The 16,178-nt window shown below is 44.0% G+C and overlaps 1 protein-coding gene across 1 annotated transcript in view; it reads left to right on the plus strand.

Annotated features, from left to right (window-relative positions):
- Nek10 (NIMA related kinase 10) overlaps positions 1–16,178 on the plus strand; it is a 194,168-nt gene that overhangs the window by 65,306 nt on the left and 112,684 nt on the right. The window contains exon 23 of the mRNA XM_028856310.2: positions 13,589–13,664. Within this exon, the coding sequence (XP_028712143.1) occupies positions 13,589–13,664 (76 nt within the window). The remainder of the gene's footprint in view (positions 1–13,588; positions 13,665–16,178) is intronic.

Raw genomic sequence — 16,178 nt, forward strand, 5'->3', positions numbered from 1 at the left:
AGTCCTAAGCTGAAGCCATAAGGTCTCTAATCAGATGCAGCTTGCCCCTTCCAGGTCAGTAAGGGCTGTGCTGAGCTCATGACCCATACCTGATAATGCCTGCAAAGCAGAGAGAGAGGGCATGGCAGCCATACCTCAGCTCTGCAGATGTCTGCACAGAGCTCTTTATGTTTTTATGCTCAGTTTACTTTATATTTATTTATGGGGGCAGAGATGTGTGTGTGTGGGGGGGGGGTTAGTGGGCAGCTTGTAAAGTTATTTCTTGCCTTCCACCATGTGGGCTCTGGGATTAAATTTGATCATCAGGTTTGGTAACAAGCAATTCTACCCTCTGAGCCATCTGGCCAATACTATGCTCAGATACCGCTGATCAAAGTAATTCAGCATTAACAGTGTGTGGCTGTATTCCTCCAGAGAAAGAGTGTGTGGTCCATGGTGACTGTCAGTGTTACTCACTCTGCTGGAGGGACCTTTGGGCAAAGAAGCCAGAAGAAAGGATGAAAGTGAAGTCATGGACAGAGCAAGTGCCAGAGCTTAGAGATGGGAAGAACACGGTGCTCTTGGGTGCTCCAGAGGCTTGGTGTGGCGAGAACCAGGGAGCTGCAGCATTCCCTCTCCAGATTAAATGATTAGACTTGGGAACAGTGTTGGGGCTGTGCAGGTCAGGAAGGGCCAGAAGTGGATGATCAGGCTAACAACGGATCCCACTGTGAGAGCATCTGGCTATCTCTGAATATACACAGAGAGGTGTGGGCCTGATTGGGTGGCAGCTCACAGAGTCTGGTCATCACCTAAGCCTTTCTCTTCTTTACCTTTTGCGTTTGCAACAGGTTGGCTTCTAGTCCATATGCTTGTGCTCTCATAGTTGCAAAGGTGGTTGCTGGAACTCCAGGCATCACTTCTAAACTCATAGGCAGGAAGTAAGGAAGCTGCTATGGTAAACACAACAGTGAAAAGGCCCTTCTTCAAATACTTTCTGCTTCTTATCATTACAGAAAGTCAAAGCTCTCCCCAGACTTCTTATAACTACATTGATCAAAATCAAAATCAATCTTTTTTTTTTGGAGACAGGGTTTATATGTATAGTCCTGGCTATTCTGATACTCACTTTGTAGACCAGGCTGACCTTGAACTCATAAAGATCCACTTGCCTCTGTCACCTGAATACTGCATTTACAGGCATATACCACCGCACCCAGCCTAAGAACAATCTTGTGATCACATCTAGCTATAAGGGAGATGACAAGGGGATTAGGGACTGACCAATGGTGACTGGATTTCCTGTCGCTGTTATGATTGAAGGTTCTGGCATGTATCCAGGATAGGCAGCGTGTACACGTTGCATGCTGCAGCAGAAGAGATTCAGCAGCCTAGGGACCCAGAGCTAAAAGTTCTGGTACTCAGTTAATGAAGCACGAGAAACGCTGGAGTCCCAGTTTGCAGAGACTGTGTGGTACTGACAGAGAACAAGGGGGAGGGATTGAAGGCACCTCATTAAAATCTAATTATGGCGGTTTTGTCTAAGTCAGTCACGCAGCTCTCTGGGAAATTTAAGACAGCTTGGTTTCCAGTGGGTCCCCAAAGCTCTTCTTCATGATAACCCACTTGTCTCTCGATCCAGCCTCAGATCCTAAGCAGACCAGGCTGTGCCACTGTCTCTGGGACTTCCAACACGCCACCCCACTGCTTTAATGCTCTCTCCTTTTTGTTACCCAAGTCCAGTTCTGCTCCCCCAGCTTCATCTTTGCCGCCCATGTCTGGCAGGTTGGCTCCCAGAGTGCGCACCCCCCTCGCACATGCCCCCTTGCACAGCATCCAGAATGTGGGATTTAAACATCGGGTTGTGGCTGTTGCTTCCTTTGGCTATGATTCTCTGTCAGAACTTAACAGATATTCATTGAGTAAAAGGGTAGAAAAATGAATACAGAGATGAATGAGGTCCTTTGGGGTGGCTTAGTGGATAAAGGCACTTGCCCCCGAGCCATACTGCCAGTCTTCCACATGGTAGAAGGAGAGAACTGACTCTTGTAAGTTATTCTCTGACCTCCACATACAAGTGTGATGCACTCACATATGCCTCCCCACTCCAAATAAATAAATCAATGTTAAAAAAGAAGAGGAAACAATAAATGTAGGTGCTGATGAGCAAAATGCATGCAAGTAGAAATACCAACAAGAGACGAGGGTGGAGGAGTTGCCTGGGATTGGATGCTGCCTGAGAAGTGTGTTTAACATGCAAGGGGAGTTGTTAATTAGTTTGAGTGTGTTGGCAATCCTTACTACCATCATGAGCAATAACCTGAAGGAAACATTTTCTCTCCTGAATGCCACAGGACTCAAGAGAACAGAGACCTGCTGGACTGCTGCAACCCTTGGCATTCTTTAGAGGGTTTGGAGATTATTGTTGTCACTGTGCACTGATGTTTGCTAAGATCTGTGACCTTAGAATAGTGAACACTGACTGGGGTCACAAACCCCACAGGGCATGCTGTTCATACCTGGAAAATCTGGCCGTGGAATGACTCTTCCTGTGGCCTCTGTAGGTCACTGGATCCGCCTAGCTTTGAACCTGCTCTGGGGCCTGCTTGAATTCAAGGTGATGCAAAACTTCCTGTGCCGTGGGCACAGTCCAGTAGAGCCTCAGCTGTGGGAGTGTGGCCACATCATCACTCCATTACCCTCACATCACCACGAAGCAAGAACATTTTCTGCCAAGTCCATCGTAGTTGCCTTATAGTGGAAAAGCAGAGGGACCATCAAAGGAAATCCAGCCAGCTCTGTTTCTAGATGATGAGGTTTCTAAGAGTCAGAAAAGGAGGCTGCAGTGGAGTTAGTGCTGGCAGTTATAGAGGCGGCAAGGTCTCTGATGGACAGGATCTCAAGCTTTAGGGCAGGGAAGTCCACAGCGGAAGCCTTAGAAACCAGGGAAGCTGATGGCTTAGGACAGCGGAGAACCTGGAGTTGTGATGCTAACAAAAGAGAGGAAGAGCTTGGGCTGCTCACCAGGGGCTGCCCTGGGAAGGGGCGCAGTGGGAAGGTCAGGCTCCCAGCCCACCAGCCTCCTCCCCAGTTTAGGATACTCCATTTTAGAGTCAGCATGCCATTTGTTGAATTTAAATAGGAAGTTGTTAGTAACAGTTGAACTTCCTTTGTGGGAAGCTCAGGAAGGAGTCTGGAGATAGAGATGAGGGATCTCTGACCTTTGGAAAAGAAAGTGCAGTGTGGCAGGACTCTGCTGAAGGAAGACACTGAGCCTCTTCTTAGAAAACCCTGTTCTCTCTGGGGTCTTGAATAGGTGGTGCAAGGCTGTGGGTACCTGGAAGGGCAGTGGTAAAGAGACTGGCTGTATGGAGCCAAGCTTCGAGGTGGCTTTCCCCTGCCACAGTGCCACAGCTGTGCTCAAACAGCCTCCCTCCAGAACATGATTTGCTTCTGACTAATGCTTTCCTGAAGCTGTCAAGGTCACTCCTTGTTTTTATGCTCCTTAGGAAACACCCAGCCTCTCAGGAGCATTTGTTTGGGGACCAAAAAGAGCATGTCTCCAATGTCAGCCAGTGCTCCGAGCCATATAGGCACATAGATACATGGGCACATAGACACCCTCAGAATCCTCTCTTTAAGTCTCTGTACAATCCTCCCCGAAAGGGCCACTTTAGGTAGAAGAAAGGCATCTTGAGGTCACCATGGAGCTTGTAGTCATGGGCTAGGACAGGACGAATGACTGGTAAGTGTGCACAGTTATTGCAGCCTGAAACACCAGCTCCCAGTACTGCACCCTGGGTAATAGAAAGAATGCCTTTAGAGTAGTGGGACTTAGGAATAGTTCTTATCTGTCGGAGGGAATAAGACTCATGTACTGAGGTTCATTCTCTTTATTTTTCTCAAGTCTCTCCTTTCTCTCTTGTTCTGTCTCCTCCTATATACATCCCAAAGAAAATGATAAAAAGTTGCATCTGAGGGGGGTGAGTAACCATGGCAATGCTCAGCTGCAAGATTCAGGCTGTAACCTGAGGCTGGGGCACAGTGCCCAGTGAGACAAGCTGCTGAGGAACTTGTGCAGGGAGTAGCCGCTGGTCTGTGTTATCAGATAGGCATAATAATTTAGGTCATTTTTTGTATCTAAAAATCTTGGTTCAACAAATCAGACACCTGGGAATTTGTCCTTGTGTATTATCTGTGAAGGTTTAAATTATGAGGCATTTAGTCTAGTTTGAATTTGCTCTGAGGCCTAAAATCATCTAGCTGTATGTAGCTTGTCTTAGAACAGAGAAGAAATTGCTATTTTCTTTATGTCAGTTTGAGTTGATGATATAAAACAGGCTTAAGTGTCTTGCAGTCCTCATGGAGCAATAGATCTAGTTATGAAGTATATCCTAGTATATTTTCTATTCATCAAAATTATACAGCTCAAGAAGAAATCATCTTTCTGATCATCCACATATATATGTGCCCCCAAAGTACAAAACACACCACCAGTGGGCTGTGGAAAGAACCCCACAGCTGTTCTTCTTAGGGAGGAATTGTGTGGCACATGAGAAAATTACAGACAGAAGCGACTGTTTTCAGAGTCTGTGGTCCTGCAAGCCTTGCCTGAATGGGGCTCCTCCATCAGAGGATTATTCATCTAGTGGGATGCCATCTGCTATATGTTCCGTGGCCTCTGGTAAAGCCACTGCTACCAGCAGCTACCAGGGCGCAGTTTAACCTGTACTCATTGGACATGCCAGATATCTGAGTATGGCCTTATGGCCTTGCAGCGTCTGGCACTGTCCCACTCCCTGCACTCTGGCCTTGCAGACCTCTCATTTCCTCAGTGGATCCTGCTCATTTCACCACAGGACCTTTGCACATACAGACTCCTCTGCCTGGAAGTGTCACCCCCTTCTCCTTACATCCCTGTTAACTTCTCCATCTGATATTTACTTAGTCACTGTGTTTTAACAGTCTCTCTTCTGTGCTTTCTCTCTCTCTCTCTCTCTCTCTCTCTCTCTCTCTCTCTCTCTTTCTCTCTCTCTCTCTGTTTGTTTGGGGTGGGAATGTGCCATAGATTGTGTGCGCATGGAGGCCACAGGACAACCTCAAATGTCATTCTCCAGGGGCTGTTCACCTTGCTTTTTGAGACAGGGCCTCTCAATGGCTAGAGCTTGCCAAACAGATCATGTTGACTGGCTAGAAAGCCCAACGCTGTGTCTGTGTTTGTCTTTGTAGTCCTGGAACTGCAAGAGTGTGTGTTACTGTGTGCAGCTTACTTATGTGGAGATTACACTCAGGTCCTCAAGCTTCATCAACTCCTTTAACTTATGAGCTGAACTGTTTTCCCAACTTCTACAGAAGCCTTTTCTGATCTACTCTTACCCTACCTGCCCTGCCCTTTGAAGGTCTTCTCAAATTACAGATGCACATTTATACCTTGGGAGTGATCTTTTACTGAATGTGCATCAACGCTAGTTCCTAAGGTCCATGTCAGAGGTGACTCTGGCTTGCTGGTCATCTTCTTTGTCCCTAGTTCAGTACCTGGAGCACAGGTCTTGACATCTCAGTGAGTGAACACTTGATGGCAGTCTTGAAGGCTGAAGGAGGATGATGGAAGCTGTCTAAGTGTGGAGCCTCTGCCATGAGGTCTTGTTGGGGCTCTTGTTGCTGCTGAGTGCTCCCTGGGACTGAGGAGAGGTCTTCTGATCAGGTACACTTGAGGAAGGGGGGGTTTAGTGTTGCTGGAGGGCTTCTCTCCAGGTTCCCCAAGCCCCGCAGTCCCACAATCCACTTATAAAATAATCACTCAGACGCTTATATCACTTATAAACTGTATGGCCGTGGCAGGCTTCTTGCTAACTGTTCTTTTATCTTAAATTAACCCATTTTTATAAATCTATAGCTTGCCACGTGGCTGGTGGCTTACCGGCGTCTCTACATGCTCTTCTCCTGGTCGTGGCTGCAGTGTCTCTCTCCCAGCCTTCCGCTTCCCAGAATTCTCCTCTCTCCTTGTCCCACCTACCTCCTGCCTGGTCATTGGCCATCAGTGTTTTATTTACATAGAGTGATATCCACAGCAGTTTAGTCCCTTCAAACTGTGGCCACAGGAGTGAAAAGGATATATGCATGCATGAGTATTGGAGCCGGAGAGGAAAGGACCAGGAGTGGAGAAGAGATGCCTTCTGCTATCTCAGCCACTTTGGATTTCCCAGACAACTGTGATAAACTGAGTGTAGACTGGGAAATGGAAGGTGCTTTGTAGGACTAGAGGAGAAAGCCCACAGGAAGATTAGGGCTTGGTGGTTGGATTGTGGTTTGGGAGAAACTGATACAGCAGATGGGTGTCTAGGCAAAGGTACCTTCTATCTTCAGTGTGTCAGAGTACTTTGCATCTGTTGTCATATAGCTAGAGCAAGAAGTCCTGCAAAGCCTGCTCGTGAGTGAGCCAGTATAGAAGACCATCCAGAGAAGCCGAGCGAGGAGTGCGGTGTCACAACGTAGTAAGTAGCAAGAGACAGAGCAAGGGCCTAGGCTTCAGCTCTGAGCCGGATTCCTTGCTGGAATGCAGGGTCTGCAGGCTGCATGTGAGCAGCACCCTGCCAATTGTCCTATTGAAGTTTTCCCATGCTGTATTAAAATGTTTTCAGTTGTTAGTGTTGAGTTCCTAGTCAAGCACACAGATGCCTTCATGATTTCAGAAAGAAAGCATTTCTTCCCCATATGTTCCCACAAATGAGGAAGGAGTAACAGAAACATCTCCTGCTGCCACCAAAATCTTCCCGATGGCCAAACAGCATTCATTTTTACTATGCAAGCAGTTCTCAACTCTCTGTGTTTTTGTGAACATCTGTCTAAGCTCATGCATTGCCTAAATTAATGAGTGAATAAAAACCATTGTAACGTTCCTTGCCTTTTACTTTTGAAATCAATTTTTATAAGGTGATCTTCATATGTCATTTTAGTTTTTAAATTAACAAAGGCTACATGTGCTCAAATTATAGTGAGCTCCCTAAAATCTTGCTGGACTATCCTTTTTATTTTGCAGAGTGCTGACTTAATCCTACTAATTTTCTTAAGTATATGCTGGACCAGCAAGCTATCTAGCTTGTGAATAACGGACAATACTACAGAATGGTGGGTGGACGTATGACCTGTGCACACAGGTGTGTACTTGCCTCATCCAGCAATGGCAGGCATTTACTCCCATGGAGAATACTAGACCCTCAGCAAATATTTATATAATGACAAGGATAAGCAAAGTAACTTCCTGTAGTGACAGATACACAATTAGATGAATGCACAGAGGCCTTTAGAAGGAAGGTCAGGTTTTAGAGAGCGTGTGCTGTAAGCACATCCCTGAAAATTCAGATCGTGTCTGCTCTTCAGCCGGGTAGAGTTTGGTGTTTATTCTTCATATTTATCAGGAGGTTTTGTAGAATTTCAACCTTGTCTGTAGTGGTTTTGGTGTGGAGAATTATGGTTTCCGAGGAGGGACAGAGGCCAGGAGTATAGGAGCTGATGTCTACGTTCCTGGTGTTGGTGACATGGCCTGAGGAGTCCACTGATGGGTAATCCAGTCCTATAGAATTTAGAGGCTTAGAATAATAACCTTTTTTTTTTTATTTTCTGAGGGGGAGTAATCCAGGGGAAGCCTGGCTGGGTGGCTCTGGTTCAGGGTCAGTCACAGATCTGAAGGAAGTGGTCAGCTGGTTGCACTGTAGGAAACCTGAACAGTTCCAGAGGGCAGGCTTTCAGGATAACTTGTGCCACACAGCTGACACCACCTGGCTTTGGTGTGGAGTGAGTGCCTTACAGGAGAAGTAAGGGCCCATGTGGCCGTCATTCGGAGCCGCTTCTCTTCTCACTGTGGCATCTTCAGCAGATTTTGACAGAATCAATGGACACGAGTGAGCACACCAGGGCAGAAGTGAGAGTCCTGCAGTCCAGCTTCTCATCCCATCTGCTCAGCTCCAATCACAAGTTGCTTCCCCACTGAAAAAAAACAAAAGAAAGAAAATTGACATCTACCTGTTGAAGTCAAGAATGTTTTCAAAACTGTTGCTATAGTGCAGGGGGATGCTCAGCTCCAGGAATGTTTTCAAAATTTGGTGTTGAGATGGTCCAGCAGAGCAGGAAGCTTCTGTGAGATGCTGGCACACCTCTGTGCCCAGCGTCAGTGGAATGTACTGAGAAGCTTCTGGCTGGGATGCCTGCGACAGTAGCTGCCAGGTAGGGTGCCGTGGACATCCTGGGCACCTCCCTGCGAGGCTCTGGGCATCCAGCTGCAGAGCAGGCTTTGTTGCTGGTGTGCTGTCTTCTGAGTGCTGTGAGACCCATGGGAAGCTGGGTGGGTGCCAGCAGAGAACTTCATGGCTGCCCTCGGGGGAAGTGAGCCACACCGGGCACCCATGCTCGCCATACTCCTCCTCTTGCATCACTTCTAGTACCTTCCACTACAAAGTTCTCTATCGGGGTAGCTGGAAAGGACAAACATTCTAGGGGCCCACTCCTACATCACAAGGCGGTTTTGATGGTATTCTTCAGTACAGTCAAATTGATACCAGACATTAGCAATCTGGGCAACCTATGTGAGAATTTAAAAATAACTTAGGATCAGAGGGAGAGGGAGAGGGAGAGGGAGAGGGAGAGGGAGAGGGAGAGAAATTTATATGAAAGACTTATTCCAGCATTGTAGAGGCTGAAACAGGAAGACTGCTGAGTCTGAGGCCAGTCTGAGCTACAGTGTGAGTCTCAAAAGAAAATGAAAAAAACCAAAACCCAAACCACTTAAATTGTAAAATTTCTGAAAGAAAACAAAGCCTTGTAAATGCAAATGGAAAACGGACCAAAAGACGAGCTGTGGAACAAGCAAAGATCTTTGAAATATGTATCCACCAATGAACAGTAGGAGAAAAATGAACAGAAACATCACTGCGAGAAGATTCACAGATATCAAATAAACATGAAAAATGTCCAAAGAAATGCAAGTGGGAACTGCTTGGGCTTTCAGTGCACACTATGAGGACCCTTGTAGGAGCACGGGAAAATCCGGTGTAGATTGAGAACGGCAGCTGAGACCCCCTAACAGTCCCTCTAAGAGGAAACATCTACTTACCATTTTTTTTTTTAAAAGGCAAATTAAACGTACCCTTATAACATGATCTAATCATTTTACTGCAAGAGAAATTGAAGGTTCGGTTCACATGTAAATGTGCATACAATCATTGTTGAATGTTGGGTAGAAATGTGAGTGGCCATCCCTGATTTTTAAATTTAAATGTTTATTTTTTTGTGTGTCCCTGAAACTATGATCCCAAAACTCACTGTGTGGCCAGGCTCGTCTTGAACATACGATTCTCCTGCTTCAGCTTCTCCAGTCCTGGGACTGTGGGCATATGCCGTGGCATCACCATTCTTGTTTTGAAATTAGAAACGAAGTATTGGGTCTTTCCGAATTAACTAGTGTGTTGGCTGTAGGTTTTTATACATTGCCATGATGAGATTGAGGAGGTTCCAGTGTGTTCTACTCTGCTGAAAGGAGTGAACAGAGCCAGGGGCTCTTTGTGCATTTACTGTGATGATTGTGCAGTTTTCGTGTGTGTGTGTGTGTGTGTGTGTGTGTGTGTGTGTGTGTGTGAATGTTTGTGTAGGCCAGAGAACAACTTGTCATCCTTAGTTGCTCTTCTAATTTTTTAGACAGTCTCTCAGTGTAACTGGTGCTGACCAGCTGGCTGAACTGGGTGGCCAGCGAGCTTGGAGGGACCGTCTGATGCTGACCCTCACGTCTGATGCTGACCCTCACGTGCTAGTGTTGGTCCAGCACGCACTCTGACTGACGCTCTCCCCAGCTCCAGTCCCCTTCCCTGTGGCCTGGCCGCCTACCTGGGTGCTCTCTAAAGGCTGAAGCAGCTGGGAGTCTCCTGTTCTGGTGACACTCTTTGCAGCTGTTGTGTTTGGCCTCTGTGTTGCTGGAGGGGTCTGTGAGTGGCTTATCTGTCTTCTTTCCCTGTGCTGTGGGAGCTGCTGCTCTCAGTCCTTTCACATCAGAGCCACGTGGTCTAATGATTGGTCATTTGTGCACAGCAAATGGTTCACTTCCTTACTATTGGACTGGATAGTCAATGAAGCCAATGGGGCTGGATTTTTCTTTTGTTGGCACTATTGTCTTCTGTGAAGAATCAGTTGGTTTCAGATTAATATCTGACTGTTGATTTCTCTTTATAAGACATTAAGCAAGCTGCTCATTGTCTCTGAGCCTCAGTTTCCTCATGTCTATAAAATGCATATTATACTACACAACTTCAAAATATACTACAAAGCTGTAGTAATCAGAATAGCATGTTATTGGCATAGAAATAGACCAATGGAATGAGATCAAGGGTCTAGAAAGAAGCCCGTACATCTATGTGCATCTGGATTAGACAGAGGTGATAAGAATACATATCATAAAAACACAATTTGCAAAGGACAGCCTTTAAAATGAAAATGAATGGTGCTGGAAAAGAATAAGACTAGAAGCCTCCTCTCAGCAGTTATAAAACCAACTCAGAATGAATAAAAGATGTAAGTGTGGAATAAATAGAACCCCCCCCCCCAAGAAATGCTTGAGAACATTGGTGTGTTTTGGGTAGGACCCCAAAGCACAGGAAATAACAAATCAGACCTGACGCATGGATTCCAAAAAACCGAAAGGATTCTGCAAAACCTCAAACAACCCACGAAAAGTTGGCATCTCAGAAGGACACAGGAATGAAGAACAGGTTTTTTTAAAAGGTCCCATATCACTAATCTGCAAAAAAAAAAAAAAAGCAAATTCAACCTCAAGGGTAGCATTTTGCCCCAGAAAGAATGACCATGATAAAAATGAGTAAAGGTAATTTTGTATAGCAACTTAAATAAATAAACAAATAAGTGGCTACCTTCTCCCTGCTGGAGAGGGGAAGGAAGCAGGCGCCGGCCAGGAAGTGGAGGAAGGCAGCCCTGCTGGAGAATGTTAATTAGCACAGTGATTATGGCCAACACTAAGGGAGTTCCTTGAAAAATTAAAAATAGAACTACCATATGATCTGAGCCAGTGATTTCACTCCTAGGAATATCCAGAGGAAATCGAGCCAGTGTTCACAAGAGATACCTGTACCCTCAGTTTATTGCAGCCTATTTCAAATGGGTAAGAAATGGAGACAGCTAGGTGTCCATCAAATGATGGATGCATAAAGAACATAGCCTGGATACACAGTTGAATGTTGCATACAAACTTGGAATCCTGTCTATACTATGGCAACACATATGGAAATAGATCATTTAATGAAATAAGCTGGGCATAGAAAAGAGTCATTTTTACCTGGCATATAAAATTATTGATCTCATATAAACTAAGAAGAGTGATGGCCAGAGACTGAGGAGATAAGGGGAGAGAAGGATGAGTAAAATAAACCAGGCTGCTGTTTACATACTATGAACTCAGAAGGCTAGAAGAAAAGATTTTAAATGTTTCTACCATAAATAAATATAGCCTGATTCAAACATTATATAATGTGTACACAGATCAAAGTATAACATTAGCCCATTGAGATTTATCACTTTTTTTTTTAAATTTTTTTATTATACTTTGTATAATTTATTATACAGTGCTCTGCCTGCATGTATCCCTGCATACCAGAAGAGGGCACCAGATCTCATTACAGATGGTTGTGAGCCACCATGTGGTTGCTGGGAATTGAACTCAGGACCTCTGGAAGATCAGCCAGTGCTCTTAACCTCTGAGCTATCCCTCCAGCCCCTCACTTTTGTTTTTATATTAATTAAAAGTTAATTTAAAACAAAAGTAAGAAAAATACAAGTTATCTTGATTTTAATGGATATGATATATAGATATCAATACATTTATTGAACTATCATACCATATCCTATGAACATGTGCAAGTCTACATTCATCAAAAATATGTTATTTTAGGACTGTTACATGGCTCAGCTGATAGAGGCTTCCATGCCAAAACCCTGAACTCAAAGTTCAGCAGAAATGGGCAGGTGGCTCATATCTATAATTTCAGCACTTGAGACACAGAAAAGGATCAGAAGTTCAAGGTCATCCCTAGCCACATAGGCCATTTACACCAGATGAGAGCATCATCTCTGAGATACATAAGACTATGACTCAGAAATGTGTTATTTTAAGTGAAAAAACAGCAACCAAACATCACTAGTCTCCGTGTTCAGCATGGTTTCGTCCTAGACACCTGATGGGGGAGGCAAGAAAATGAAGAATGGACAGACACTAAAGAAAAGACAGACACACAGATGAAGAAAAGCTTGGGTCAGATGGTCTGTGTGTACTCTGATGGAGTAGCACCAGCTACCCTGACCTTGGACTGTTCACTGTGAGGAGGTCTCTGTGGGCAGCAGTCTCGGGCTGTAAACCAGGAGGGAGAAGCTGCAGGTGCTGGTCTTTGCGCATGTGGTCAATCATTAATAAACACTTGTACACACTGCTAACATTTGCACTCAGGCCAGAGGGAGGCTTTGACAATTTCCCAAGGGTTGGGGCATTGGTTATTGTCCATTCAACAGTATACATTCATTCAGGATTTCATGTTCTTTACACAGTTACTTAAGGCTTCTTTGGCTGCCCACACCAGTTATTACACACTGTGCTGCACATAGTTTTACATGATATATAAACTCTGAATATTGAATTATTGAACTTTACTGTTGTACTAGTTCCCACTCTGCTATGCCATTTTAATCCTTATTTTTTACAGATATGGTGAGTTAGTGCCAAGAGTTGCTATTTAATTTCAGGTTCTCAGATCTTCATGCTGGCTGCTCAGGCTTACTGTACTTTGACTGTTTTCTCTCTGTCCATCCCCTCACCTCCCCTTTCCTTCCCTCCGCTCCATCACCCTCTCTTCCCTCACCTCCACCTACCTTCCTTCACACACGGTCTCACTGTGTAGCCCAGGCTGGCCTTGAATTCTTGATTTTAGTGCCTTAGTTTCTAAGTGCTGGGACTTCAAGAATCTATTCACCAAGACTCAGCTATATTTAAAACAAAATTGTCATATAATTTGCATACCTGCCAATCATTAAAGAGTATATCATAGTACACTTAATATTATTATTTTACAATTTCAGCTGCCCATTTTTAGTTGTTTTGATCTTTTTCTTCTTTTGTCTTTTGTTTTGAGAAAGGGTCTCACTGGTTAACATACGCACTTCTGCCTCATTTCTTGAGCTGGGATCACAGGCTAAGTCACCACACCCACTCTTTTACCCTCAGATATCTGCAGCTTTGATGCAGGTATATACATAAATGCTACAATCTTTCTATTTATTTAAGAACTTAAAAGTAAAAATTGCAAGATCAACAAGGCTTCATCTGCTTTAGTTAACTCAATTTACTTTAAATTGTTTTACAAAGTTGAATCCCATTATGTCAGAATATAAAGCACAGTAGTATAGAGTATGTCTGAACTAAGGTTGGGAGTGGATGGAAGATGGGGGGGCATTCCGTGAAAGCATAGAGAAAGCAGCTGGTTACTTTGCAGAGTGTCAGATGCTAGGGACTGCTAATCCCTGGGAAAGACAGTAACACATTGCTCTGTTTTGTGAATTGTAGCTGACTTCGGCCTGGCAAAGCAAAAACAGGAAAGCAGTAAGCTCACGTCAATGGTGGGAACCATCCTCTATTCTTGGTAAGGATAATTGTTTTATGGATCTCAAGTGGCACACTTAACTGTTTCCGAATTTTGTTACTGTTCTTGCTTGCAAAGGGAAGAGAGTTTGAAAAGGAAGCTGGATTTAGTAAGTTTTGTGTTCCTAGGAAAAGAGTTGTGTATCATTATGTGTGTTCACAGCAATAACCACATGCTTAGCCTGTTTATAAACTATCTCTATTCCTTTGGGGGACTACTTTTTCTCACTCCCAATTGAAATAATCCTGGACACTAAATCTGCAGATGAAGGAGGGCTTGAGGACCACAGGACACCAGGAGCATCCCATTCCCTGACTTGCATGCAGCGACTTGGTATCTTCCTACCTGGGGAAGGATTTCTGTGTCCTCTTACCTGTCCTGTAGGTGGACAGTGACAGGGACTGAGTCAGTGCTGGTGCATCTTGAATAGATGGCGAGGCAAGTGCTTTGACCCCTGTCCTAGAGGATGACTAAGCAAGCGCTCTGCTGAGATGAACAGAGACACTTGTGACATATTGTACACACTGTGAAGGTTTTTGCATGCTGTTATCAGGACATCAGACTGTTATGTGACTTGTCTGGAGTAAAATAACATATTCTCAGAGAAATATTCTGAACTCTCATTTAATAAGCAACCAAGAAGCCTCCAGTTTACCCCCATCTAGCCAATTGGTATACACTGCATCCTAGGAAGAGAGTTAAAAATGATCTTGAGGGTTGCTGGGAACTTGTCTGGAAACAAGAATGCTGCTTTGCAAAGTCCCCTCATGGAGCATCCTGAGAAATGTGTGCTGAGGTGGGTTTCTGTCTATCTTACTAGAACTGCTTGTGTGTTCCTTGGAAACTGACTCATGGGAAGATGGGCAGATGGGGCTGACCTTAGCAGAATTTCTTAAACATTGACATTGATCTTTGTGCTTAACTTCTTAAGCACAAGGCTGGCCCACTCAGTACTCAATCCAGGTAACTTGGTCACAAAACATTAACTCTGTATACATTCTGTCCCAACAGATCTCACTACCAAAATTACATGTCAATGAGATACAGAGTTAAATTTCAGTTAGTCATATTTGATATTACATTTTTAGGGCCAAGAGTATATGAACTAAATTCAGAATGCTAATATTCTAACTAAAAACCAGGATTTTAGTCAGTGTACAAAATACTGGATTTCATTATGACACTCACATGTGTATATATGTGTGTGTATATACATGTGTTGTATGTGTTATATGTATCATTTTACCTTGCTCTGAATTGTCCTGACTTTGCTCCTCATCCATCCCCTGCTAGTCTCCTTCATTCCTTAAATTGTGTCCCTTCTCATGTCATATAGACGTTTGTGTAAATATTTATGTATCTAGAGTTGAGTATAGATTCTGCATATGAGAGAAAATACTTGTCTTTTTACTTCATCATCTCCCCCTTGTTGTGCCCCCTCTCATTAGACCCCTTCTCCCCATCTCATAGTCCCCCTCTACTTTTATGCCATTCATTCATTTACTCATTCATTCAAATCTAGATTTTTCACATGAGAGAAAACATGTGCTAGGCATCTTCATAAGAATGATTCGTAATGTTCTCCAGTTTTATTGGCTTTTCTTGTTTATAATGTCACAGTTTCATTCTTTACAGTGGAATAAAATTCTCTCACTCACACACAGACACATGTACTGTATTTTTTTTCCATCAATTTATCTGTTGATAGATATCTAGACTTATCCCCTATCTTGGCTAAGACGGATGGCGAGCGTCTCAGTCATATCTAGCATTATTCTTTCTACAGTGTTTGTTTTTTTTGTGTGTGTATAACTGTCTACCTGCAAGTCTGTACGTGCACTTTGTGCGCCTGGTGCCTGCAGAGACCAGAAGAGGGCACCAGATTCTTCCAGAACTGCAGTTACAGAGGGTTTTGCTCCACGCCAGGGGTGCCGGGAACCAAACCCAGGTCCTCTGCAGGAGCAATGGTGCTCTTTCTGCTGAGTCACCACGGTGCTCTTTCTGCTGAGTCACCACGGTGCTCTTTCTGCTGAGTCACCATGGTGCTCTTTCTGCTGAGTCACCACGGTGCTCTTTCTGCTGAGTCACCACGGTGCTCTTTCTGTTGAGTCACCCCTCCACCCAGCCAGTGTTGTACAGCGCTCGCTGTACGGGTCTTTCACCTCCATGGTCAGGTTTGTTCCTATATATTTTATTATTATTCTGGCGCTATTGTGAATGCCCCCCTCCCCATTTGCTTCCTGGAAAGTTCATTATTGGTAAATAGAAAAGGTACCGATTTTTGTATGTTCATTTTGTGTCCTGGTATTTGTTGAAAGTATTTATTACTTAACAGTTTTCTTGGGGGAATCTTTCATGTGTTTTTATTGGCATATATTAATTTTACATAATAATGGATTTCATTCTGACATTATATGTATTTTTATCATATTCTCCCTTTAATGTCCTCTTTTTTTTTTTTTTTTTTTTTTTTTTTTTTGGTTTTTTCGAGACAGGGTTTCTCTGCGTAGCTTT

The sequence above is a fragment of the Peromyscus leucopus genome, chromosome 9 (assembly GCF_004664715.2).
Source record: "Peromyscus leucopus breed LL Stock chromosome 9, UCI_PerLeu_2.1, whole genome shotgun sequence".
NCBI classification, from domain to species: Eukaryota; Metazoa; Chordata; class Mammalia; order Rodentia; family Cricetidae; genus Peromyscus; species Peromyscus leucopus.